Source organism: Chiloscyllium plagiosum, unplaced genomic scaffold (assembly GCF_037043375.1).
Source record: "Chiloscyllium plagiosum isolate Xiang-an unplaced genomic scaffold, Cpla_swu_hap1 HiC_scaffold_17, whole genome shotgun sequence".
In the NCBI taxonomy this organism is placed as follows: domain Eukaryota; kingdom Metazoa; phylum Chordata; class Chondrichthyes; order Orectolobiformes; family Hemiscylliidae; genus Chiloscyllium; species Chiloscyllium plagiosum.
Genome location: NW_028270155.1, coordinates 37542492 through 37567464, shown reverse-complemented (window position 1 = coordinate 37567464; position 24973 = coordinate 37542492). Strand labels below are relative to the sequence as shown.

The 24973-nt window shown below is 44.2% G+C and overlaps 2 protein-coding genes across 5 annotated transcripts in view; one reads left to right on the top strand and one right to left on the bottom strand.

The window, feature by feature from the left end:
* Nucleotides 1-242, bottom strand: part of LOC122558362 (uncharacterized) — a 49169-nt gene extending 48927 nt beyond the window's left edge. For both annotated transcript variants that reach the window (XR_015759944.1, XM_087995853.1), the window contains exon 1: nt 183-242. The gene's annotated coding sequence lies outside the window, so the exon portion shown is untranslated. The remainder of the gene's footprint in view (nt 1-182) is intronic.
* A 94-nt stretch (nt 243-336) lies between these two features.
* Nucleotides 337-24973, top strand: part of dpy19l3 (dpy-19 like C-mannosyltransferase 3) — a 99004-nt gene continuing 74367 nt past the window's right edge. For 2 of the 3 annotated variants that reach the window (XM_087995850.1, XM_087995848.1), the window contains exons 1-2: nt 337-525; nt 1171-1301. In XM_087995850.1, coding sequence (XP_087851976.1) covers nt 1208-1301 — 94 coding nt within the window. In that variant the 5' untranslated portion in view covers nt 337-525; nt 1171-1207. The remainder of the gene's footprint in view (nt 526-1170; nt 1302-24973) is intronic. The other variant, XM_087995849.1, reaches the window with a different exon arrangement.

Sequence of the window (24973 nt, the reverse complement as noted above, 5' to 3'; positions counted from 1 at the left end):
ATTTACAACATCCGCAGTTCTTTGTTTCGCTTGGAGACGTCGAGCATTGGGACTGCAGACCGCACCAAGATTTGTAAACATTGACTTTGCTGGGATTCACGGTGGAGCCTGTCTATTCTAATGGCGATAACGGACAGGGAAAAGAGCAACTTTTGTTTTCGCCGTCAGTAAGTGTTGCTGACCGCGATTAAGGACTGGCGCTGGGCCGTTACAACAACAGGTTCGGGTGAAGCGGAGAGCGGTGAAGCCGCTCGAGGGGGAGACGGCGACCATCCCGCCTCGGTTACCATGGAGACTCCAAATAGACCTCCGACCCGGAAATAGAAATCGCCTGCATTGACACCCCCCCCCCTCCCCAGAATGTCGCTTGTGCAGTTACTTTTAGAGGAGATTCTGTACCCAATATTCGCCTTTCTGTAATAGAGTCAGGGAAAAGAGGTTTTATATAGTTAAATCCCCCGGGGGAGGGGGAATCTGTCCCTTGGTGTTACCGCGGGCCTGGAATCCGCTGACAGCGGTTTGCGGGTGGGTAAGGCTCTTACTGATAAAGGTGTTCACCCCAGGCCGACAATAAAAGATCCCCTGTCACTATTGTTGAAGAGGGCAGGGGAATGTTTTTTTTTTAAATTAAACAATATCTTGGCTAATACTTATCCCGCAATCAACATTCCAAGACAGGTTATCGGCTCATTGTCACGTAGATGTTTCAGGGGGCTTGCTGTGTGCAAATTGACGGCTACGTTTTCTTATATTACAATGTGACTATTTAATTGGCAGGTAAAAATAATTGGGTTTTGACCGAGGATAGAAAGTGCAAATGGCTGGAACAGGAATAACCTGGGCTTGGTTATGATTGCGTTAAAAATATCTTAAAGGGTCCACACATACGCAACGCCCCCACTATAATGACATGTTGTTATAGTTGTATAATATTTACTGTCAGTGAAAGGCCCTACATTCTTGACACTAATGGATCTCAAGATTGATCATCAATCACCACTAATTTATGCTTTTATTAGCACAAGGCACACAAACATGCAAAAGCATTGTAGTTGTCCATGAAACTAAGTATTGATTATAATTAATAAAATGCAAGTACTGTCAATGCAAAATTGAAATAGAAGATTTTGTGGTGAGATATAATTATTGATACTTATTATCACTTTTCAGGGATCAGTAGTCTCTAAGAAGCTGTGCAAGTTAGACCATGACATTTTTGAAACGCAGGAAGACTGTTAAAGGCACTGAAGAACATCCAAAACAACAGGAGGATGAGCAGCCTGAAACAAAGCCAAAAACTGGTAGGCTTTCCATATGTGGATGTAAAAGGGTTTTTTTTAAACTACTTAAAATAATATTTTAGAAACTACCTTTTTGTTAAAAAAAAGGAGACAATAGGCCTTGGTGTGTTGTAGAATACAGGTACATACTTCATTGAAAGTTATGTCACAGGTAGAGAGTAGTAAAGAAGGCATTTGGGATGTTGCTTTCATTGTTGACCATTGAGTATAGGAATTGAGATACCATCCTGTGATTGTACAGGACATTAGGCCACTTTTGGAGTGCTGTGTACAGTTCTGGTCACTCTGCTACAGGAAGGTTATAATTAAATTGGAGAGGATGCGGAAAGGATTTACAAGGATGTTACTGGGATTGGAGGGTTTGAGTATAGGGAGAGGCTGGATGATACGGACTGGACTAAACCTTTCAAATTAGATTAAAAAGTTAGGGTCTCGGCTAACGTTTTCTTATCGAGTTTTGAGAAGATTTGTAGCTCAGATTGAGGTTCTGGATGTAGGTTTGTTCGCTGAGCTGGAAGGTTATTTCCAGACATTTCGTCACCCTACTAGCTAACATCTTCAGTGGGCCTCAGGCAAAGCACTGCTGAAACATCCTGCCTTCAAATTATATGTTTGGGTTGGTAATGTCATTTCCTGTGGTGAAGTCACTTCCTGTTCTTTTTCTCAGGGGGTGGTAGATGGGATCTAACTCGATGTGTTTGTTGATAGAGTTCCGGTTGGAATGCCATGCTTCTAGGAATTCTCATGCGTGTCTTTGTTTGGCTTATCATGTATCCTGGTGGCTAGTTTTCAGCCTGTTTTTCCAATGTAGTGTTTGCAAGGACTGTAGTCAGTCCTTGCACGGTATTTTGTAAATGACATTAGTTTTGCTTGTTTGTATGGGATGTTTCACATGCATTATTAACTGCTGTTTCAGTGTGTTGGTAGGTTTGTGGGCTACCATGATGCCAAGGGGTCTGAGTAGTCTGGGAGAGATTTCTGAGATGTGTTTGATGTAGGGGAGAGTGGCTAGGGTTTCTGGATGTGTTTTGTATTCTTGTTTGGGTTTGTTGATGAGAAATTGGTGGACTGCGTTCATTGGATACCCATTCTTTTTGAATACACGGTATAGGTGATTTTCCTCTGCTGTGAGTAGTTCCTCTGTGCTGTAGTATATGTTGAAAGACCTGATACCGACAACAAGCAAAACTAATGTCATTTACAAAATACCGTAACAAACACTACATTGGACAAGCAGGCATAAAACTAGTCACCAGGATACCTGAACACCAACTAGCCACAAAAAGACATGACCCTCTCTCACTAGTATCCTTACATACGGATGAGGAAGGATGCCACTTCGACTGGGAAACACATCCATCCTAGGACAAGCCAAACAAAGACACGCATGAGAATTCCTAGAAGCATGGCATTCCAACCGGAACTCTATCAACAAACACATCGAGTTAGACCCCATCTACCACCTCCTGGGAAAAAGAACAGGAAATGACATTTCCAACCCAAAGAAACCCAAACATATAAGTAGAAAGCAGGACTTAATGCTTCACCTGAGGTCCCCTGAAGATGTTATCTAGTAGGATGACAAAACGTCTGGAAATAAACCTTCCAGCTCAGCGAGCAAACCAATATCCAGAACCTTTTCTTATTTTAAAGATAAGTGAAAGGCATTACATTCTAACTGCAATTCGATTGGTCAAATTACTCAACTTTAAGCAAAACACTCTTTATTTTTACATTACAGTTAAAATACAGACAAAATAAAAAGAGAAAAAGGCTTAATTGTAACTATTGAAATGCTTAACACAATAATATGGATATTAACTTCTAATTAACTGTTCTAATATAGTCACATCCCATAAACACACCCTGGCAAAGGCAAATTCAGTAAAATAGAATGTCTCATGTTCAATTCTAGAAGCAGGAAGAGAACTTCAGCTTTTAGCTGTGACAGAAAATTAATAAGAGCTTCCACATCCAGCTCCAAGACCCTGGCAACTGCTGAAAACTAAATCTAAAAATCATGGTTCTGTGGGAGCCTGACGCCACTCATTTCAGGTTGCTTCTATTGTTCCAACTTTTTAAAACAAAACCCAAGGCATCACAAGCTGTTTACTTTATTGACTATGAGCAAACTACTCGACGCTCTGTCTTAACTTTTCTTCATTCAAAAAAGGACAAAATACAACTCTTAAAACCACTGGATAACCTGGGACTTTTTTCATTGGCATGTAGGAAGTCATAGAGATTTATAAAATCATGAAGGGAATAGATAAGGTGACTAGCAATGATCTTTTCCCTAGGGTTGGGGAGTTCAAAACCGAATGTCAAAATTTTAAAGTGAGAGGAGAAAGGTTGAACAGGAATGTGAGAGGCAACATTTTCACACAGTGACTGGTTCACATAGAGTCATAGAGATGTACAGCATGGAAACAGACCCTTAGGTCCAATCTATCCATGCCGACCAGATATCCCAACCCAATCTAGTCGCACCTGCCAGCACCCGGCCCATATCCCTCCAAACCCTTCCTATTCATGTACCCATCCAAATGCCTCTTAAATGTTGCAATTGTACCAACCTCCACCACATCCTCTGGCAGCTCATTCCATACACATACCACCCTCTACGTGAAAAAGTTGCCCCTTAGGACTCTTTTATATCTTTCCCCTCTCACCCTAAACCTATGCCCTCTAGTTCTGGACTCCCCGACTTTGTCTATTTATCCTATCCATGATGCCCCTCATGATTTTGTAAACCTCTATAAGGTCACTCCTCAGCCTCTGACGTATCAGGGAAAACAGCCCCAGCCTGTTCAGCCTCATCCTTATAGCTCAAATCCTCCAACCCTGGCAACATCTTTGTAAATCTTTTCTAAACCCTTACAAGTTTCACAACACCTTTCCGATAGGAAGGAGACCAGAATTGCATGCAATATTCCAACAGTAGCCTAACCAATGTCCTGTACAGCCGCAACATGACCTCCCAACTCCTGTACTCAATACTCTGACCAATAAAGGAAAGCATACCAAACACCTTCTTCACTATCCTATTTACATGTGACTCCACTTTCAAGGAGCTATGAACCTGCACTCCAAGGTCTCTTTGTTCAGCCACGCTCCCTAGGACCTTACCATTAAGTGTATAAGTCTTGCTAAGATTTGTTTTCCCAAAATGCAGCATCTCACATTTATCTGAATTAAACTCCGTCTGCCACTTCTCAGCCCATTGGCCCATCTGGTCCAGATCGTGTTGTAATCTGAGGTAACCCTCTTCACTGTCCACTACACCTCCAATTTTGGTGTCATCTGCAAACTTACTAACTGTACCTCTTCTGCTCGCATCCAATTCATTTATGTAAATGACAAAAAGTAGAGGACCCAGCACCGATCCTTGTGGCACTCCACTGGTAACAGGCCTCCAGTCTGAAAAACAACCCTCCACCACCACCCTATGTCTTCTACCTTTGAGCCAGTTTTGTATCCGAATGGCTAGTTCTCCCTGTATTCCATGAGATCTAACATTGCTATTCAGTCTTCCATGGGGAACCTTGTCGAACGTCTTACTGAAGTCCACATAGATCACATCTACTGCTCTGCCCTCATCAATCTTCTTTGTTACTTCTTCAAAAAACTCAATCAAGTTTGTGAGACATGATTTCCCACACACAAAGCCATGTTGACTATCCCTAATCAGTCCTTGCCTTGAACTGAGGAATTGGTAGATGCAGGTACAGTTACAACATTTGAAAGACATTTGGACAATACACGAATAGATAAGATTTAGAGCGATGGGGGCCAAACACAGGTAAATGGGATTAATTCAGTTTGTGAAACTTAGTTGGCTTGGATGAATTGAAGGGTCTCATTCCGTGCTGTATGACTCTTTAATGCACTGATGTTTTAAAAAATTCTCAAGGTCAAGGACCAGGCTCGCAGGAAAGTAGTCTGACACAGAACAAACAGCCAAGAGGCGAGTCCGCTAGAATATAAGTGTTTTATTCCCCGCAGCGTCGCCACAATCAGGTCTCGTACTTACAACGGGTCTGGTTTATACTCACTCTACGTGTTACCGGAACTGGGAGCCGTCAGTTCTCGTAGAGCGGTTGCCAACAACCCACGCTCGGCGGTTAAACGCAACCCCGGAGCAGACTCTACCGAACTGGAGACTTTTCCAGCTGATATACTCTTTTCGAGATCTAAACATTCATGTGAACAGCAGAGCAAGGCTGAAAAACACATTCCATTCTGGTCACATACAGATAAGAAGATTCACACGGGAAGGTGTGTAATAAGATTCACACGGGACTAAGCGACACCTTCCATTTTCGGTTAGATTCGCACATGTATTGGGACACAATTTTAACCCTTTCACCACATTCCACTGCTTGGCCCAATACATGTGTTACATTATGAGCACACATGTATTGGGACACACCACATTCCACTGCTTAGCCCAATACATGTGTTACATTATGCCCATATGTATTCTTTCTAACAAGCGCCTACGTACACGCCAAATATACAAGCAAGTCAGGACATTACAGCATGTTAAAATCACCAGGACCGCTACCAGGATCGACAAGGGTGGGAACAGGAACGTCCCCGCAGTGGAGGACATACCACTCAATATGTCCCACCAATGATGAGCTGACTCCACGTCCACTACACGGGCAGCATGTACTACCTCCTGTCCATGTATAAAGGTAGACACCGTAACCTTGGTGACATTGGTTTGATGCTTTCGTAATATCTGCTTAAGCTCCTCGGATCGGTCCAATGCTCGCTTAAACCGATCCAGGGAAATGTTCCAAGGATTCATCAGCACTTTCCACTGCACCTTGGTAAAGTGGCGAGCACTGCTATAAGTGGTCAACAGATAGGTCTGATTCTGCCAGTGCCACTGATAGACATTTGAGAGGCATCCCGAGAACGGTGCTGAGGGAAGCATAGGATGTGGATTATTGGTAGCCACACAGAGCGTGTGTGGCCCAATCTGCCACATCATGTCCCTTGGAGTTTCAACAGTCCATTCGCACAGGGCCGTTCCCTTAGTCAAGCAAGGGTCCCGATACCTGTCCATCAGTAGGCAAGTTTTCCCCTGATCAGTCTGTCACAAGCGGACAGATCATAGGTAATATTGGTATCTGGGCTAAACCACTGTCCCCTTGTCTTCAGAAAATAATATCCAGAAGATGTAATCACTGGTAATACATAATATCGACAGACCGTAACAGTGTGGGTTACATTCATGGTAACAAAGTATCCGTTACACATAGTTGCGTTACACCATGTTCGTTCTGGATGGGTTATCATCCACAATTTCTCAGATACATTCCATATTCCCCTCCACGCTTGTACATTGGGGGATGTTACCACACGCAAAAAGCGTTCTTTCTGTATTTGAGCATGCAACATTTGAATATGACAGGCAGTCCAATTTAACTGAGCCGTAATGTTCTCAAACAGTTCCTGAGTGGCACCCCAGACATCCAGTTCCCATTGCAGAGATCGTATCATTATTTCAGCTGTCTCTCCTTGAGTCATCATTACGGATGGCATCCACCTTCCAATAGTATGTAGTCCTTGTGAGGTGGCCTGTCCCGTGTTAGATAATTTAGTACGGGTTACCTCAGAGTCAATGGCATTCGAGATACCCATAACAGTTCCTGCGCCTCCCAGCAGGGTGTCGTACCACGCTCGTCGCCGCCTCTTGGTATGACACTCGGGTATGAGGGGCAACTGTACCCGCCAATGAACATCAGTGTGCAGTACCGCCCGGGCCATCTGTTGACAAGTTGACATAATAGGGGCCAACTGTGTTCGATGCGACCGCACGCCCCCCGTGGCACCCCTCTTCGGTGCTGGCCCGCCCCGCGTGGGGTTTAATAACGCCTCAGACGGGGCGTTCGTCGAGGGCAGTACCATTATTAACCACATGAATCGATGACGATTCCGAATATCGGTGGCATTGCGCGGCCACAGATCTTCCCCCCGAGCTGTGACGCTCCAATGAGTCCCCGTTGTCCCGCATGTCTGGGTGCGTCGGTCCCACAAACACGTCTTGACTTGGGCATTTACCACCAGGGTGCAATTAGGCGGTATGAACGATATGTCATATTTTTCCCCATCCCGGCGCATGTAGCACTGTGCACACGTGTACAATTGACAGTCGCTGGTGAGAGTCAGAACAACGCACTGCTGACCGGGTTCACATGTAAAATTGTCCTGCGTCCGTCGCTGGCTACTGGCCTCCCACCGCACCTCATGGCGGGCGACCGGTACCAGCGTCCAGGCCGTGATACCGATGCCCTGGAGTGGCCATCCGATCGCGAACATCGCCAATAGGAGTCGCAATCCCCATGACCACCCCATGTTCAAGGCGGAGGGCCAGCCTGCGGGTGCATAGCAATTACAACATTATTTAGGTCTCACGTAAGTAGCACTGGTTCGCCGGGACGTTTGCCCAGGTCGGGTCCCCGGGGTACATAATGGTGACCAGACTGTCCTTCCCCTGTGCTATGATTTCGGCCGGCCTGGGGGGGCCGGTCGTCTGGCGCACCCATACCTTGGCCCCCTTAGTGTCAGTAGACCCAAATCCCCCCGTCCCACGCTCAGTAACCGTAACGGGAGCTCCCGTCTCTTCCACCGTTGTAAGGTTACATGGCTTAATGACCAATTGCGCTATTCTGTCCCCCTTCTGTATCACGTAAGGTTCAGCAGTGATGTTGACCAGGACCACCCCCAACTCCCCTTGGTAGTCCGCGTCAATTACGCCTGCCATCACATCAATCCCCTTTAGTGACAGTCCCGACCACGGGAGGATATGCCCATAGGTTCCAGGGGGACAAATCAATCCTAATCCGGTCTTAATCACCGTAGGTTTCTGTTGGATCAAAGTCTGGGCAGTTAGTGCTCGTAGGTCCAGTCCAGCCGAAGCCGGCGTGGCCCTTACGGGAATATCAGCTTCCTCAGCGAATTTCCACATTTTAATAGGCTGAGTCTTTGGGGTATCACATACTCGTATCATCCTATTCAAGGGTGTTACCCCATTTCCTAATGGGCGGTTATTAATTTGTTTCACCACCCGAATTAGTTGCTTCTTCCAACCTGTTAAGTCATTGCAACCTCCTGCTTTTCGTAGTGAGGACTTCAGAAGCCCATTCATTCGTTCTATAAGTCCCGCAGCTTGTGGGTGATAGGGTACATGATAAACCCATTCCACGTGGTTATCGTGACACCACTGCTTTACCACCCTTCCTGTGAAATGGGAGCCATTGTCACTCTGGACCTGTATGGGCAATCCATAAAATTGTTCAATCAAATCTAAACATCGCAAGGTAGCCTGTTGATTGTTGTGACGACAGGGATGGGCTACCAAAACCCCAGACATAGTGTCCACAGCTGTACATATGTGGTTACATCCTTGTGAGGAGGGTAAGGGACCCACAAAGTCCATTTGCCAGCTCTGTCCCGGACCATCCCCCCGATGGATATGTCCCATCATGTGTTGGGGCACTCCCTGCCGCTGATGTTGACACTGCTCACACTGGTTTACTGCAGTCTTAACATCATCTACCATAAGATCTATTCCTCGGTCTCGAGCCCATTGCAAGGTTCCTTGCACTCCCCAGTGCCCAGCCTTAAGGTGTGCCCATCTAGCTAGGTCCACTGAGGTGCCCCTTTGCACAATCATGGTTCGGACGATACCATCCACATATCGGTTATGTAGAGCTTCCACATCATTTCGAGATGTATGGGCATCTACGTGGGTGATGTATATGACCAGGTATTGAGCTTTCTCCCATATATCTTCCCATAACTGTTTACCCCATACTTCCCTATTCTGGATCATCCACTGATTGGCCTGCCAAGTTGGCATCCATTGTGTCATGCCGTTAACCACTGACCACGAGTCAGAGAACAAACAAACTCCCATGACCCCTGCTTGCATGACTACCATATGCACTGCTTTTAATTCTGCCCACTGACTACTTTTTCCCTCCCCTAATTCTTCTAGGGTAGTGCCTTGTTTTGGGTTAAAGGCGGCAGCTTTCCATCTACGCCGTCCCGCTTTCCATTGGGCTGACCCATCTACGAACCAAGCCGTGGCTTGTTCATCCGGGGTCAGTTCATCATACCGTTTTCCCATCTTAACGGGTGATTCCTTGTATTCAATCACCTCAAACCGTTTTTCCCCTTCCTCAGGGGCCTCCGCCACTTGCTCATGTAGGACTGACACTCCTTTCTGTCCAGTCCGCACTCTCTCCGACACATACCATTTCCATTTAATGATGCTGCTCTCTTGGGCAGTTCCTATTCGGTGGGTAGTGGGGTCACTAAGTACCCACGGAAGAATAGGGATAGCTGTTCTCATGATCACTTCATGTCCAATGGTCAGGGCTTCGGTTTCCACCAAGCCCCAGTAGCATGCTAATAACTGTTTCTCAAAGGGGGTATACCGTTCCCCTGCCGGGGGTAATTTTCGGGACCAAAATCCCAATGGCTTACGGGTTCTTCCCTGTTTTTGCCATAAGCTCCAATTGGCATAATCCCCCTGTGCTGAGACTTGCAGTTCTACAGGTCCTGACTGTATCTTTCCCAAGGATACAGCTTGCTGTATCGCTTGCTTGGCCATTTCAAATGCAGTTTGATGGACCTCCGTCCATTCGAACGCTGCCTTTTTCCTCGTAACTCGATACAAAGGTTTTAAAATTTGTCCTAAATGGGGAATATGCTGTCTCCAGAATCCGAATAACCCAATAAATTGCTGCACGTCCTTCTGGGTGTGAGGGACGGCAAAGACCTGAATCTTATTTTTAGCTTTCGCAGTGATTTCCCTTTCCCCCTTGTTCCACACGATTCCTAAGAATTTTACCGTTTGTGAGGGACCCTGGATTTTGGCTGGGTTGATCTCCCACCCATATCCTCGCATATGTTGAACCAGTTGGTCCAGCAATTCCTGAACCTGCTTCTGACTTGTCCCCTGTATCATCATATCGTCAATATAGTGCGAGATCATCACTTCGTCAGGTACTTTAAAGGCAGCCAAGTGTTCTGCAACTATCCGGTGGCAGATAGTAGGGCTATGCAGATATCCTTGGGGCAATCGCGTGAACGTGAATTGTCTACCCTCCCAAGTGAATGCGAACTGTTCCTGCCTATCTTCGGGAATAGGAATTGTGAAGAAGGCATTAGCCAAATCAATTACTCCGTACCACACCCCTGGATGATGTTGGATTCGTCCTATAATAGTGACGGCATCCGGGACCGCTGCCGTCAAGGCCGGAGTGTGACGGTTTAGTTGCCGATAATCTACCGTCATCCGCCATGACCCATCGGCTTTATGTACGGGCCATAAGGGGTTATTCCACGCCGTAGTGCATGTCCTAAGCACTCCCGCTTCCAAATAATCCTTAATTGTGGCGGATATTTCTTTATGTCCGCCGGGAATCCTATACTGTCTAAGACTTATTACGCGATCGGCGATCGGGATGGGGAAGGGGTCCATTTTAACCTTTCCCACTAACACCGTCCTACAGCGCAAAGCCATTTTCGTGATTCCAAATTCAAACTTCCCTTGTTGGAGGTGAAGTGTTAAACCGGCCAGAATGTCCATTCCCAGGATCCATTCTCTAACTGGTGTAATGATAATTGAATAAGTTTTAATGGGCATTGTACCTATCTTTAGGGGCAATTGTACTGTTTTTCCTTCAATCAGATTACCTCCCAGCCCAACCAGCGTGACTGGGGTTCCTTTAAACTTATGGGGCGTCCCATAGATTAAGGTGGCCTCCGCCCCTGTGTCCACTAGAGCCATAACGGTTTGGACGGATTTGCGCCAATAGATAGTCAATGATACATGAGGTCGAATGTCGTCTGCTGACCATTGGCTCGTTCGTGGGCAAACCCTTGGGGCTTGGCCCGATTCCTATTGTTCCTCCCATTCATCTTCCCCAGACAGCACTGGGTAAAGACGTTTGCCTCGCCCTTCTTTGTTCTTGCCTTTCTTACTAGGTTTCCGGCCACGCCTATCCACTTTATAACACTCTCGGAGGGGAGGCCGTACCTCCTCCTCCTCCTCGTCCTCCGAGGATTCCCACCGCTGGGAAGTGGAAGTTCTACCCCTTCGAGGCTCATTAACAACCGGACCCCGTGTCTGACATTTCTGTGTTAGTAATTCCACTAGGTCTTCCATAGTGGGTCGGGACTCCGTCTCTACCCGGGACACCTTCAGTCCCTTTCGTCTGCATAAGTCTTTTAATTCCGGTGTAGGTAGGCCATCAATCTCCGATGCTGGGACCTGCGCCCGTATCAAAGCTTGCCACAAAGCACGCCGTGAGGGGCCTTGGTTACTTCCTTGATTAGGGTTTACTTTTCCCCCTGCCCGAGCCTCAGGGCGACGCCCCTCCGTGCCCCCCTGAGAAGCACGGGTTGTGGGTCCCCAATCCCCCAAACCACCCATCTCCCTCATCATACTACGGGCATCTCCTAGGGTTTCTCCCCGTCCACTCAACATTATGGTTAATAACAGTGGTTTATAATGGGGGGGGGCAGTCTTCACTAGGTGGTCTCTAGTCTGTCTACTAACATTTGTGTTATCTACCTCGTCCAGCACTCCCAGCAACAGGGCATCCCGCACACACAAACGGGTTAGCCTCTGAACCCCTTCCTTAATTGTTGTCCAAGTTCCTTCCAAGGGGGGCCAATCGGACGGGAAGGGATACTGTTCGGCCACTGCCCTGGCATACATCCCAAATAAGGTCCCCATACTGCGATCTATTACCATATCCTTGGCTTGTCTGCGGTACCCCAGGTCTATGGCAGCATCCTTTGCTAATCCACCAAACTTGGGAGCATCCTGATAGTCTACCTGCACTTGTTGCCCCCCTTCCTCGAGGAGCCGAATTAGCCATAGCTCTAACGGCTCCCCAGGATTACGTCGGGTTTTCTGGGTGATAAACAGCACCTCATCGGTAGTGAAGTCTTCCGTTAATTCAGAGAATTCTGCAGGAGGCTGAGCCCGCGGTAATTCATGCATAATTGCCTCCCCTTGTTCATCCCGTATAGGGTTTCCTTCCTCATCTAACATTACCTCCCGTTGCACTGGGAGACGTCTCTGAACCTGCTTTCTCCTAACCACTGGTTTAGCTTGGAGTAGGGTGGGTCCTCTTCGTACTGATCATCTGAATCTCCCCAAATGTTCCCATCCCAATGATCGATATCCCACCGATCCCCGTTATTTAACTGGGCTACAAACGCCCGTACTTGTACTGGGTCCGGGGTTCGAGGGACCTTCCTTTTCTCTTTCCGTTTCTTAGCAGACAGATACATAATAGTTCGTCCTGCTAGTTCAGTTAATGCTGTCAATTCAGCTTTTAACTTCATAATTTCCTGCCTCAACATAGAGGCATCTCCCGAACTGAGTCCCTGCTCATGTTTCAGGAGGGCTAATTCTGCTTCAGCTTTTTGGCGCTTGTCTGACTGTTGTCTACAAGCCGCCGCACAGGCCCACATCCTCCGCTGTACCCCAGGCAAGGGGTTCTTCGGCAGGACTGGGATCCTCTCAAGGGTGGACAGCAGCGACCCTGGGGTTCCTACGCCCTCGGCCTCCCAGTTCTCCGGTCGCCCCCCACCATTTCTCAAACAAACTGCCACGCCATGCCACGGTCCATGCCATCCCGGGACGGTCGGGACCTCCACAGTTTGTTCCTCTGGTTTCTTAGCCTTTTTCCAAAACATTATTCTGTATCAAAATCTTTCCTCAATTGCGATTGATCCTGCCGACTACGCCAAAATGTTTTAAAAAATTCTCAAGGTCAAGGACCAGGCTCGCAGGAAAGTAGTCTGACACAGAACAAACAGCCAAGAGGCGAGTCTGCTAGAATATAAGTGTTTTATTCCCCACAGCGTCGCCACAACCAGGTCTCGTACTTACAACGGGTCTGGTTTATACTCACTCTACGTGTTACCGGAACTGGGAGCCGTCAGTTCTCGTAGAGCGGTTGCCAACAACCCACGCTCGGCGGTTAAACGCAACCCCGGAGCAGACTCTACCGAACTGGAGACTTTTCCAGCTGATATACTCTTTTCGAGATCTAAACATTCATGTGAACAGCAGAGCAAGGCTGAAAAACACATTCCATTCTGGTCACATACAGATAAGAAGATTCACACGGGAAGGTGTGTAATAAGATTCACACGGGACTAAGCGACACCTTCCATTTTCGGTTAGATTCACACATGTATTGGGACACAATTTTAACCCTTTCACCACAACTGAGAAGACTAATTCGTCACTAGCTTGGTTATAATTATTGACTCCCCAAAATCTTGTCTACCTCTCCAATACATTGGTACAAGGGAAGATTGTGAAGAGAGTGGGATTCATAAATGTGTTCAATGGTCATTACTAAAGTAATATTTATATATCTACAAAGGAAAATATATTACAAGATATGACTAGGAATAATGAAACATGCCAGATGGTTTCAATATGGCTGAGAGCCTTAGGAGCAGTGACAGTAAATAACATGATGAGTATAATGTGGGAATAAGAATAGGATAAGTTATTGACAAGAATGTGCAAGTTTTAGATAAAAATGAGGAAGTAAAGTTAACCATAGAGGGAAATTACTACTATAATGCAGATATTTGTTTAAATGGGATGTAAGTAGAGAGACCATTTTAAATTTCAGAATGGCTTTGATTGGGAAAGTTGTAATAAGCAAAGTTAAAGAAGCAGCATACTGCTGATGCTGTACATCTGAAGTCTAAGCAAAATGCTGGAAACATTCAGCAGGTCTTAAAAGTTGGGAGAAAATTAACTTTTCGGGTTGATGCTCTTTCACAAAGACTGGGTTCCTATGAAAGATTATTGATTTGAAATACTATGTTAATGGAATCAAACAGTACTGAAGAGGCCCTTTGGCCCATCAAGTCAATACTGCCAAAAATATACTACTACCTACACTAGTCCCACCTTTACACTTTCTGCTGATAGCCTTGAATGTTATGACATTTCAAGTCTTCATCCTAGTAAAAGTTGTGAGATTTCCTGCCTCAACTATTCTCTCAGGCAGTGCATTCCAGATCTGCACCACCCTCTGGATGAAAAAGCTTTTTTTCCTCAAATCTCCCCTAAACCTTTCACTTTAAATTTATGCCCCATTGTTATTGATTAAGGGGAACAGCCGCTTTCAATTCACACTGTCCATGCCTCTTGTAACCTAATACATCTCTATCAGATCTCCCCTTCAACCTTCTGTGCTCCAAAGAAAACAGCCTGAGCTTATCCAGCCTCTCTTCATAGCTGAAATGCTCCATACCAGCAGCATCCTGGTGACTCTTCTTTGCACCCTCCAGCATAATCACATCCTTCCTACAGTATGGCGACCAGAATGGCACACAGTATTTCAGCTGTGGTCTGACAAAAGTTCTATAGTGCTTCAACATGGCCTCACTGCTCTTGTAATCTATGCCGCAACAGATAAGACATAGGAGCAGAAATTAGGCCATTTGGCTCATCAAGTCTGCTCCTCCAATCAATCATGACTGATAAATTTTTCAACCCCATTTTCCTGCCTTCTCCTCACAATTTTTGATCCCCTTAACAATCAAGAACTTGTCTATCTCTGTCTTAAGTATACTCAATGACCCGGCCTCCGCACCCTTCTGTGGCAATGAATTCCATAGATTCACCACTCTCTGGCTGAAGAGGAACCACTCTCCTCTCAGTCCTAAATGGTCTTCCCTTTACTTTAAGGCTGTGCCTCTCCTGCTAATGGAAATGTTTCCAAAGTCCACTCTATGCAGGTCTTTCAGTATTCTGTAAGTTTCAATTAGATTCCCCCTCATTCTTCTAAACTCCATTGAGTATAGACCTACAGTCCTCAAATATTCCTCATATGTTAAGCCATTCATTCCTGGGATCATTGTTGTGAATCTCTTCTGGACCCACTCCAGGGTTAGTACATCCTTTCTGAGAGATGGGGCCCAAAATTGATCACCATATTCTAAACATGGTCTGACCAGAGTCTTCTAAAGCCTCAAAAGTACATCCCTGCTTTTATATTCTAGTCCTCCCAAAATAAATACCAAAATTGTATTTGCCTTCCTAACTATTGACTCAACGTGCAAGTTAATCTTAAGAGAATCCTGGACTAGGACTTCCAAGTCCCTTTACACTTCAGGTTTCTGAATTTTCTCCCCATTTAGAAAATACTCTATGCTTCTATTTTTCCAACCAAAGCATATGATCTCACACTTTCCCACGTTGTTTTCTATCTGCCACTTCTTTGTCCACTCTCCTAACCTGTCTAAATCCTTCTGCAGCCACTTTACCTCCTTAATACTATCTGTCCCTCTACCTACCTTTGTATTATCTACAAACTTAACCAGAATGCTCTCAGTTCCTTCATCTGGATCATTAATGTATAAAGTGAAAAGTTGTGGTTCCAACACCGACCCTTGTGGAACACCAACTGCTATCCTTTTAATCCCACTCTCTGGTTTTGCCAGACAGCCAGTCTTCTATCCATGCTAGTATCTTGCCTCTACATCACCTTACTCAGCAGCCTCCTTTATGGCACCTTGTCAAAGTCCTTATGGAAGTCCAAGTTAATAACATCCATTGGCTCTCCTTTGTCTACCCTGCTTGTTACCTCCTCAAAGAATTCTAACAGATTTGTCAGACATGACCTACCCTTGATGAAACCATGCTACTTTGCCCAATTTTACCATACGCTTGCAAGTATTCAGAAATTTCACTCCTCCACAATGGAGTCCAAAATTTAATTGGCCTGTAATTTCTCATCTTTTGTTTTATTCTCTTCTTAAATGTGGGAGTAGGCGGTTACATTAGCGATTTTCCAGTCCTCTGGGACCGACACTGACTCCAGTGATTCCTGAAAGATTACCACTAATGCCTTCACTATCTCTTCAGCTATCTCCTTCAGAACTCTGGGGTGTAGTCCATCTGGTCCAGGTTATTTATCCACCTTCAGACCTGATAACAGCAAGCATCCTGTATCCCTTAACTACACTATGAACCAGTCCTGCCACTTTCAGGGATCTTGGACAATCATTGCAAGATGCCTCTGAGCTTCCTAATGTCTTGCCATTCATTGAGTACTCCCTTGTCTTATTCCTTCGTCCATAGTACATGTACTCACATTTATCAGGGTTCAATTCCATTTGCCGCTGAACTGCCCATCTAACCAATTCGTATATATCCTCCTGTAACCTAACACCTTCATCCTCACTATCCACTACTCAGCCAATCTGTGTACTATCTGCAAACGCTACCCCCCCCCCCCCCCCCCAATGCACTCACGCACTTAATTTATGAATATCACAAATAATCAAGGACCCAGTGCTGATCCTTGTATGCCGTTGCATACGGAGATCCAGTCACCCAAACAACCTTCTGCCACCACCAACTCTGTCCTGTCACTAAGCCAATTTTGGATCCAACTTGCCAACTTACCCTATATCCTATGAGCTTCTAATGACTTTCAGTTTCCCATGTAAGACCTTACAAAGGCCTTGCTAAAATCCATGTTACTCTCTCAGAGGCTTTCAGATCCCCTGAGTGTTTCTAGCTTTTATTTTATTTGGAATTGAAAGAGCCTGTGCATTTAACAGGTATGTGAAATAACAACTGTGAAAAAATAAGGAAGAAGGGTAAGAAAGGAAGAAGGAAAGCAGGAAAGGAGTATTAGAATTTCAAATTTTTGAAATGAATAAAATATTCTACAGATGCATTAGGAAAACAAAACGATGCATCTTGGGTGAGAACTCTGCATAAAGGATAAACAGAAATTCTGCAAGTTTTGTGGTGCAGTGGGTAGCATTCCTACTTCTAGGTCAGAAGCTTAGTAAGTTGCACTACATCATTTGATGGCCAAGCAAGCTTCATTCCTACCACAAACTGATAGTCATATGAATTAGAGACAGGAGTAGGCCAACTAGTCCCTCTAGCCAGCTCCACCGATCAATGAGGTCATGGCTGATCTGATTGTTGCATTAATTCCATATTACATCTCGCTTGAAATCAATTGACTCCCTTATAAATCAATACTGTTGACCTCTGCCTTAAGAATACTCAAAATGCTTTGGGGAAGAGAATTCCACAGAATCATGACCATCTGAGAAAAACGAATTCTCCTTATTTCTACCTTTTTAAAATGGGAAATCTGGCATTCTTAAAATGTGTCCTCGTCATTCTTAAAATGTGTCCCCTAGTTCTAATCTCTCCCACAAGTGGAAACTTCATTTCATTATCTATCCTGTCAGTTCCCTTTAGGATCTTTATAAAGTGATATAGCATGGAAACACATCCTTTGGCACAACTCATCCATGTTGACTAGTTTTTCTAAACTGAACTATTCCCATTTGCCTGTGTTTGGCCCAAGTTCCTCTAAACCTTTCCTATCCGTGTTCCTGACTTTTAAGTGTTGTACTCACCTCTACCACTACATCTGGTGGTTCATTTCATATCCGACTGCCCTCTGTGTGAAAAAGTTGCCCCTCAGGTCCTTTTTAAATCTTTCCCCTCTCACTATAAACCTTTACCCTTTGGTTTTGAACTCCCCTATCCTGGGCAGTTATTTATGCTCCTCCTGATTTTATAAACATCTATAAGGTCACTCCTTAGCCTCCTAGGCTTCAGAGAAAAAGGTCCCAGCATATCCAGCTTTTCCTCATAACTTAAACCTTCCAGTCTCAGTAAAGTCCTTGTTAATCTTTTCTGCACCCTTTCCAATTTGATTACATCCTTCCTGTAGCAGGGTGACCAGAATTGTGTGCTGTATTCCAAATGTGGCCTTACCAATGTCGTATACAACCATGACATGACATCCCAACTCCTGTACTCAATGCTCTGACCGATGAAGGTAAGTATGCCAAATGCCTTCACTGTCTTGTCTACGTAATGCCACTTTCAAGAAGCTATGTACCTGCATCCCTAGGTGTCTCTGTTCAACAACACTCCCTAGGGCCCTACCATTAATTGCATAAGTTCTGCTCTGGTTGGCTTGCCAAAATGCAACACCTTGCATTTATCTATATTAAAGTCCATCTGCCATTCCTTGGCTCATTGGCCAAGTTGATCAAGATCCCATTGTACTCTTTTTTTTTATAGATATTTTTATTAGAAATTTAACATTTTTACAAGTTTACAAAAATAAACAAAACTCTCAGATATAAACATTGATATACAATTAGCTCAAATATACAATAACCAAAATTTGACAAAAAAAAGAAAAAAAACAAAACAAAAAAAAACGAAAAGAAAAAAAAACACGAACAAACAAAACTCAACTATCTACTAATCTAACCTACAACTAACCAGGGTGTATATTTAAGTCTCTTACATGCTCGGGATGTGTTAACATCAGATATGATAAAACCCGTATTCGTGCGGGATTCCTCCCCCGAGGGGCCGCGGACCAGCCAGGTTTGTAGTCTCAATTAAATAAAAGCCCTTGTTAGGATAGCCGAAATATCTGTATTTATGTAATTCAAAAAGGGCTGCCATATTTTATAAAATAATTCGGTCTTTCGGTGCACCATATTTGTAAGGAAGTCAAGGGGAATACATTCCATAATTAGTCTGTGCCAATTTGAAAGTCCAGGGGGGCCCTCCGCCACCCAGTTCATCAAAATATTTTTCCTTGCACAGAAAGAAAGAATAGAAAATAGTCTCTTCCCGTACGTGTCCAGGGAGGGAAAGTTCGAAAAGCCCAAGAGGAGAGATACGGGGTCCACTTTTATTTCCGTTCCTAAAATTTCTGTCAGGGTGCTTGCTACTTTAGTCCAATATCTACGGATCTTATGACAGGTCCATAAGCAATGTACAAGAGTGCCCACCTCTATTTTGCATTTAGGACACATTGGAGATGCTCCTGCCTTAAATTTTGCCAATCGAACCGGTGCTATATGGGCCCTATGAAGTATCTTCAGCTGGATAGCCTGGGTTCTGTTACAAATAGTAATTCTTCTAGCATTTTCCCAGATATCATTCCACGTTTCTGTGGAGATTTCTAGTCCCAGATCCTGATCCCATGTTTTAAGCAGATTATCCATATCTCCCGATACTTCATCATGTAGCAAATGATAAATATTACTGACGGAAGATACCCCCACTGGTCGTAGGACACTACATTCTCTATCGGATTTATAAAGACTATCTAATAACGTAGTCTTCTTCTGTATAAAATCTCGAATTTGGAAGTATCGAAAGAGGTCTCCATTGGGTAATCCGAATTTCTGACGCAGCTGTCCGAAAGACATCAGGACCCCATCCTTAAATAAATCCCCGAGACATGAGATACCCCTGGATCTCCAGAGTTTAAAAGTGGCATCTGTTAACCCCGGTTGGAATCCCCATGCTCCCACTATCGGTGCATAGGGGGATGTTTTATGTGAATTACCCTCATTTTGCCGCATTATATTCCAAGCCTTGATTGTATTCAGTATTATAGGGTTTTTACAGTGATCTGTAATGATTTTCCTCTTGTCTGAGAATAAAAGGTTAATAAGTGGGTATTTTACTTGAGAAGCCTCGATGTCCAACCAGATTGATTGTGGATCAGACAAGACCCAATCAGCTATATAACTTAATAGGGAACTTAATTGATATTTCCTAAAATCTGGGAAGTCCAATCCACCCCTTGCCTGTGGAAGCTGTAGCTTCTTCAGCTTAATAAGGGGCCGCCTATGGTTCCAGATAAAGGAACTCAGCCAGCCGTATAATTTACATAAAGCTGTCCTCGGCAGCATCACCGGAAGCATTCTCATAGGATATAGGAGACGGGGCAGGATATTCATTTTGATTAATGCTATTCTACCCAACCAGGAAATTGGCAGGTCTCCCTATCGCTGGAGGTCCTGCCTTATCCTTTCCAATAAATACACAAAATTAGCCTTATACAACTGACCAAATACTGGGGTAATAAAAATGCCTAAATATAAGAAACCCTCCAGGGACCAGCGAAAGGGAAAAAGGGAACCGTCCGCTAAGCGGGGTATCACAGCAAGGCCACCCATTGGCATAGCCTCCGATTTTGAAAAGTTAATTTTATAGCCTGAGAATGCACTAAATGTATTAATAACTTGGATTAAGCGAGGTATGGACATCAAAGGGTTACTAAGGAATAGAAGAACATCATCTGCATAAAGGGTAATTTTATGTTTACCTGTACCAATCCTTGGGGCCACTATATTAGGATCAGCTCTTATAGCTTCTGCTAGTGGTTCAATTATTAGCGTGAATAACAATGGCGAGAGGGGACATCCCTGACGGCAGCCCCTACCCACACTGAAGCTATCCGAGCCTAATCCATTGGTAACCACAACTGCTTTGGGATCACTATACAATGTTGAGATCCATTTGGTAAACACCTGTCCAACACCAAACCTCTCCAATGTGTAAAACAAATATGACCATTCGACCCTATCAAATGCCTTTTCCGCGTCTAATGAAACCACTACTCCTGGTATCTTTCCCTGATGACAAGCTTGAATCATATTCAGAGCCCTTCTAACATTATTGGATGATCTACGGCCCTTAATAAACCCCGTCTGATCCTCCTTTATAATATGTGGCAGTATCCTTTCTAATCTCAGTGCTAACGTTTTAGAGAGGATTTTAAAATCTACATTTAGCAAGGATATTGGTCTGTATGATGTACAATCTTCTGGGTCTTTTCCTTTTTTAAGGATAAGAGAGATATTTGCCTCTTTCAGCGAAGGCGGGAGACAGCCCTGACTATATGCATAGTTATACATATCCATAAGTGGACCAACCAGTATTTCTGTAAATTCTTTATAGAATTCAGCTTGAAAGCCATCTGGGCCCGGCGTCTTACCATTTTGAAGGTGCTTAATTGCATCAACTATTTCTTGGGGTGTAAGAGGAGCATTTAGGACCGATACTTGTTCCGGAGTTAGGTCTGGAAAAGTCAAATTTTTAAAAAATGACTGCATCCTCTTCGTCCTATCTTCACAATCCTGTGATTTATATAACTCAGAATAGAATTTTCTAAAGGTCGCATTAATCTTTTTATGATCATGAGTCAAAATACCCGTACTTTCCTTGATAGACATAATAGTCTGAGGGGCCTTTTTTTTCTTTGCAAGAAATGCTAAGTATCTACCCGGTTTGTCGCCATATTCATATAACCTTTGCTTTGCAAATAATATTTCCCTCTTAGCCGTTTGAGTAAGTGTAGTATTTAGAGCTGTCCTAAGAGCTGTAATCATTTGCAATTTAATAATAGAGGGTCTATCAGTGTATGCTGTTTCAGCCGCTTTTAAGCGGGCTTCAAGCAGACGCTGTTGTTCTCCCTTTAATTTCTTCTGGGTCGCTGAGTAGGAGATGATCAAGCCTCGCGTGTAAGCTTTGATGGTCTCCCACATCATTGACGGGTTGCTAGCTGTACCTGAATTAATTTCTAAAAAAGTTTTAAATTCTTGCGAGAAGTACTTTACAAATTTACTATCTTTCATTAAGAAGGGGTCCATACGCCAATGCCGAGGGGATGTCCCACTGTTCCTCGCTTTAGTTTCCATATATACAGCAGCATGGTCAGAAATAGCTATATTACCTATTTTACAGGATGATATGGAATTTAAAAAAATTGAGGGGGCAAAAAACATATCAATTCTGGTGTGACATTTATGTGGATTAGAGTAGAAAGAAAAATCTCTACCCTGTGGATGAAGACATCTCCATACATCTACTAATCCTAATTCTTTGTTCAGATCCATCAATTGTCTAGATCTGGGAGATACTCCTGCAGTACTCTTGGGAATCCTGTCTATTTCCGGATCCATAATACAATTAAAGTCTCCCCCTATAATTATATGACGGGCATCAAAAGCCATCAATTTTGAAAAGGCTTCCGTTATAAATTTAAAGGGGTGTGCCGGGGGGCAGTACAAATTTAAAATCCCATATTCCTCTCCATTTATGAGAGCTTTAATCAAGATATATCGTCCAGATTCGTCTTTTATCTGCTTTAGGATTTTGAAAGGGAAATTCTTCCGAACAAGAATAACAACTCCCCTGCTTTTTGAGCTAAAAGAAGAAAAAAAGGCCTGATCAAATCCGCCCTGTCGTAATTTCAAGTGTTCTTTATCTGACAGGTGTGTCTCCTGTAGGAGAGCTATATCAACTCTTTCCTTCTTAAGATTTGATAATATTTTCTTCCTTTTAAGTGGCGAATTACTCCCCTTGACATTCCAGGTGCACCACTTAACCGATTGATCAACCATAATCCTCTGGGCCAATCCGAGACCCCTCGGGAGGGGGAACCCTATCCAGAACATCCCGAGCATGGAACATGTAAAATTTACAAAAATAAACCCTCTTTAATACACCCACAACAATACAGTAAAAAACTATTTCTAAATAAAAAAAATATAAAACGTATCTAAGTGGAGACTTTCCCCCTTGTTCCCAGGGGGCATCACTTCCTCTCCAAAAATCCCTCATATCCTCTCCCAACCGATGCCCCACCCTTGACCCAGGCACTCCTCAATCAAATGAGGAAAATTCAAATATAATACAAAGCTAGAGTTAACAGTGAGCACCCCACCCCCACCCCTACCAACACCTGGGTATATTTGGTAATGTTAATACCATATATAAACATATAACTATAAAATTACCAGTTCAACAAGTAATAATTAAATATGATAATACAAAATAACGAAGGGAAAAACAACCCCGCTCCTAAAGACAGAGGTAAAATCGAATAAGGTAACCACCTCCCCCCACCAACATTAACCAAATCCCCCAGCTTATATATACATATATATACATACACATACATATATATATATATATACATACACACACACATATACATACACCCCTCATATATACATAAAATAATAACAGAAAACAACTCCAAGGGGGGGGGGGGGGAGAAAATCAAATCCCTCTCCCCACCCCCCATAATAATATTAAGCAATAAGGTAAGAAAAAAAAGGGAGGGGATATAAACCAAAACGGGGGGGGGGGAAGGCAGACCAACATCCATTATGTCCTACAGTTTATCTAAGAGAGTCCAAGAATTCCTTAGCCTTTTCTGGTGATCCAAAGTTATATACAGATCCTTCATGGTTAAAGCGTAACATCGCTGGGTAGCGTAAGGAGTACTGTACATTTAAGTCCCTTAAACGCTTCTTCGCCTCGTCGAATGCCTTCCTCTTTCGAACCAGAGCCGGGGAAAAGTCCTGAAATAGCATGATCTTGGATCCTTTGTAGATCATAGCTTGGGGGTCTTTTCCGAGATTTCTAGAGGCTTCTAGGAGTATCTGCCTCTCCCTGTAGCTCTGCAGCCGGAACAGGACCGGGCGTGGGCGCTGGTTCGAGCCGGGCCCGCGTATTGCTACCCGGTAGACCCATTCCACCCTTACCTGGCCTGATCCAGCTTCCAGATTTAAAAGCTGTGGCAGCCACTGCTCCAGGAATGCTGTAAGCTGGCCTTCCTCTTCCCGTTCGGGAAGGCCCAGCAAACGAATATTTTTTCGACGACCTCGATTATCGAGGTCGTCAATATGATTTTCCAAGGTCCGGACTCGCTGCTCGAGAGTCCGGACCTGATCCACGGCCGATTGAGCGGTTGTCTCCGAGGTCGCGGCCTTTAACTCCGCCCATCCGACTCGGCGTTGAATTTCTTCAATTTCACGGTCGTGCTTCTGCAGCGCGGCCGAGAGCGACTCCCAAAGATTCCTGGATTCGACGATAAAGGCATCGATCTTCGAGTCAAGCTTGGAAAGCATTTCTGCAAGGCTTGCTACTGTAGGTAAGTCCCCCGGGGCAGCTGTGGACGCCTCTGCTGCAGCTGGAGAGGGTGGGGGAGGGGTTCCTGCTTGCTGAGAGCTGCGGGCTCCCTTCCCTTTAGTCATTTTAACAGGATAAAGTTGCTTAAATGTAATATTACACAACTAATTGAGTTACTAAACTATTAAAAATGATTTATAAATGATTTGGTGAGCTTGGTAGGGGGTAGGTGACCCACTGTGCCCAAGTCTTGGGAGGAGCACTATAGACTCAGTCTTACTGGGTCGCCGCCATCTTGGATCCCCCCCATTGTACTCTTAGATAGCCTTCTGCGCTGTTCATTGTACAACCAATTTTGGTGTCATCCAAAAGCTTATTAACCATGCCTCCTATATTCTCATCCAAATCGTTTAGATAAATGACAAACAACAGTGGACCCAGCGCCTGTCCTTGCTACACACCACTGGTTACAGGCCTCCAGTCTAAGCAACAATTCTCTACCACCATCCTTTGTCTCCTGCCGTCAAGCCAATTTTGTACACGATTGGCTAGCTCTGTCTGCATCCCATGTGATCTAATCTTACTAACTAGTTCTGAGGTCTTTCTCCATTTCAATAACATGCTGCTTTTGTATTCTTCCAAAGTGGGCAAGTTTACATTTACACCCATTCTATGTATTTGTCAATATATTTTCACTTAATCTTAAGGAAAAGGCAGAGGATTGGCATGAGCTATTAAAACCGTTGTAGACATAATTGGTCAAATGGCCTCCTGCACCATAACAGTTCTGGAATTTAAGTTTTCCCTTTTCAGATTCTACCTGTCCTCTTCCCAACTACCTTTATTTCATCAGCAAATTTGTTTACCTTGCATTTAGTTTCTT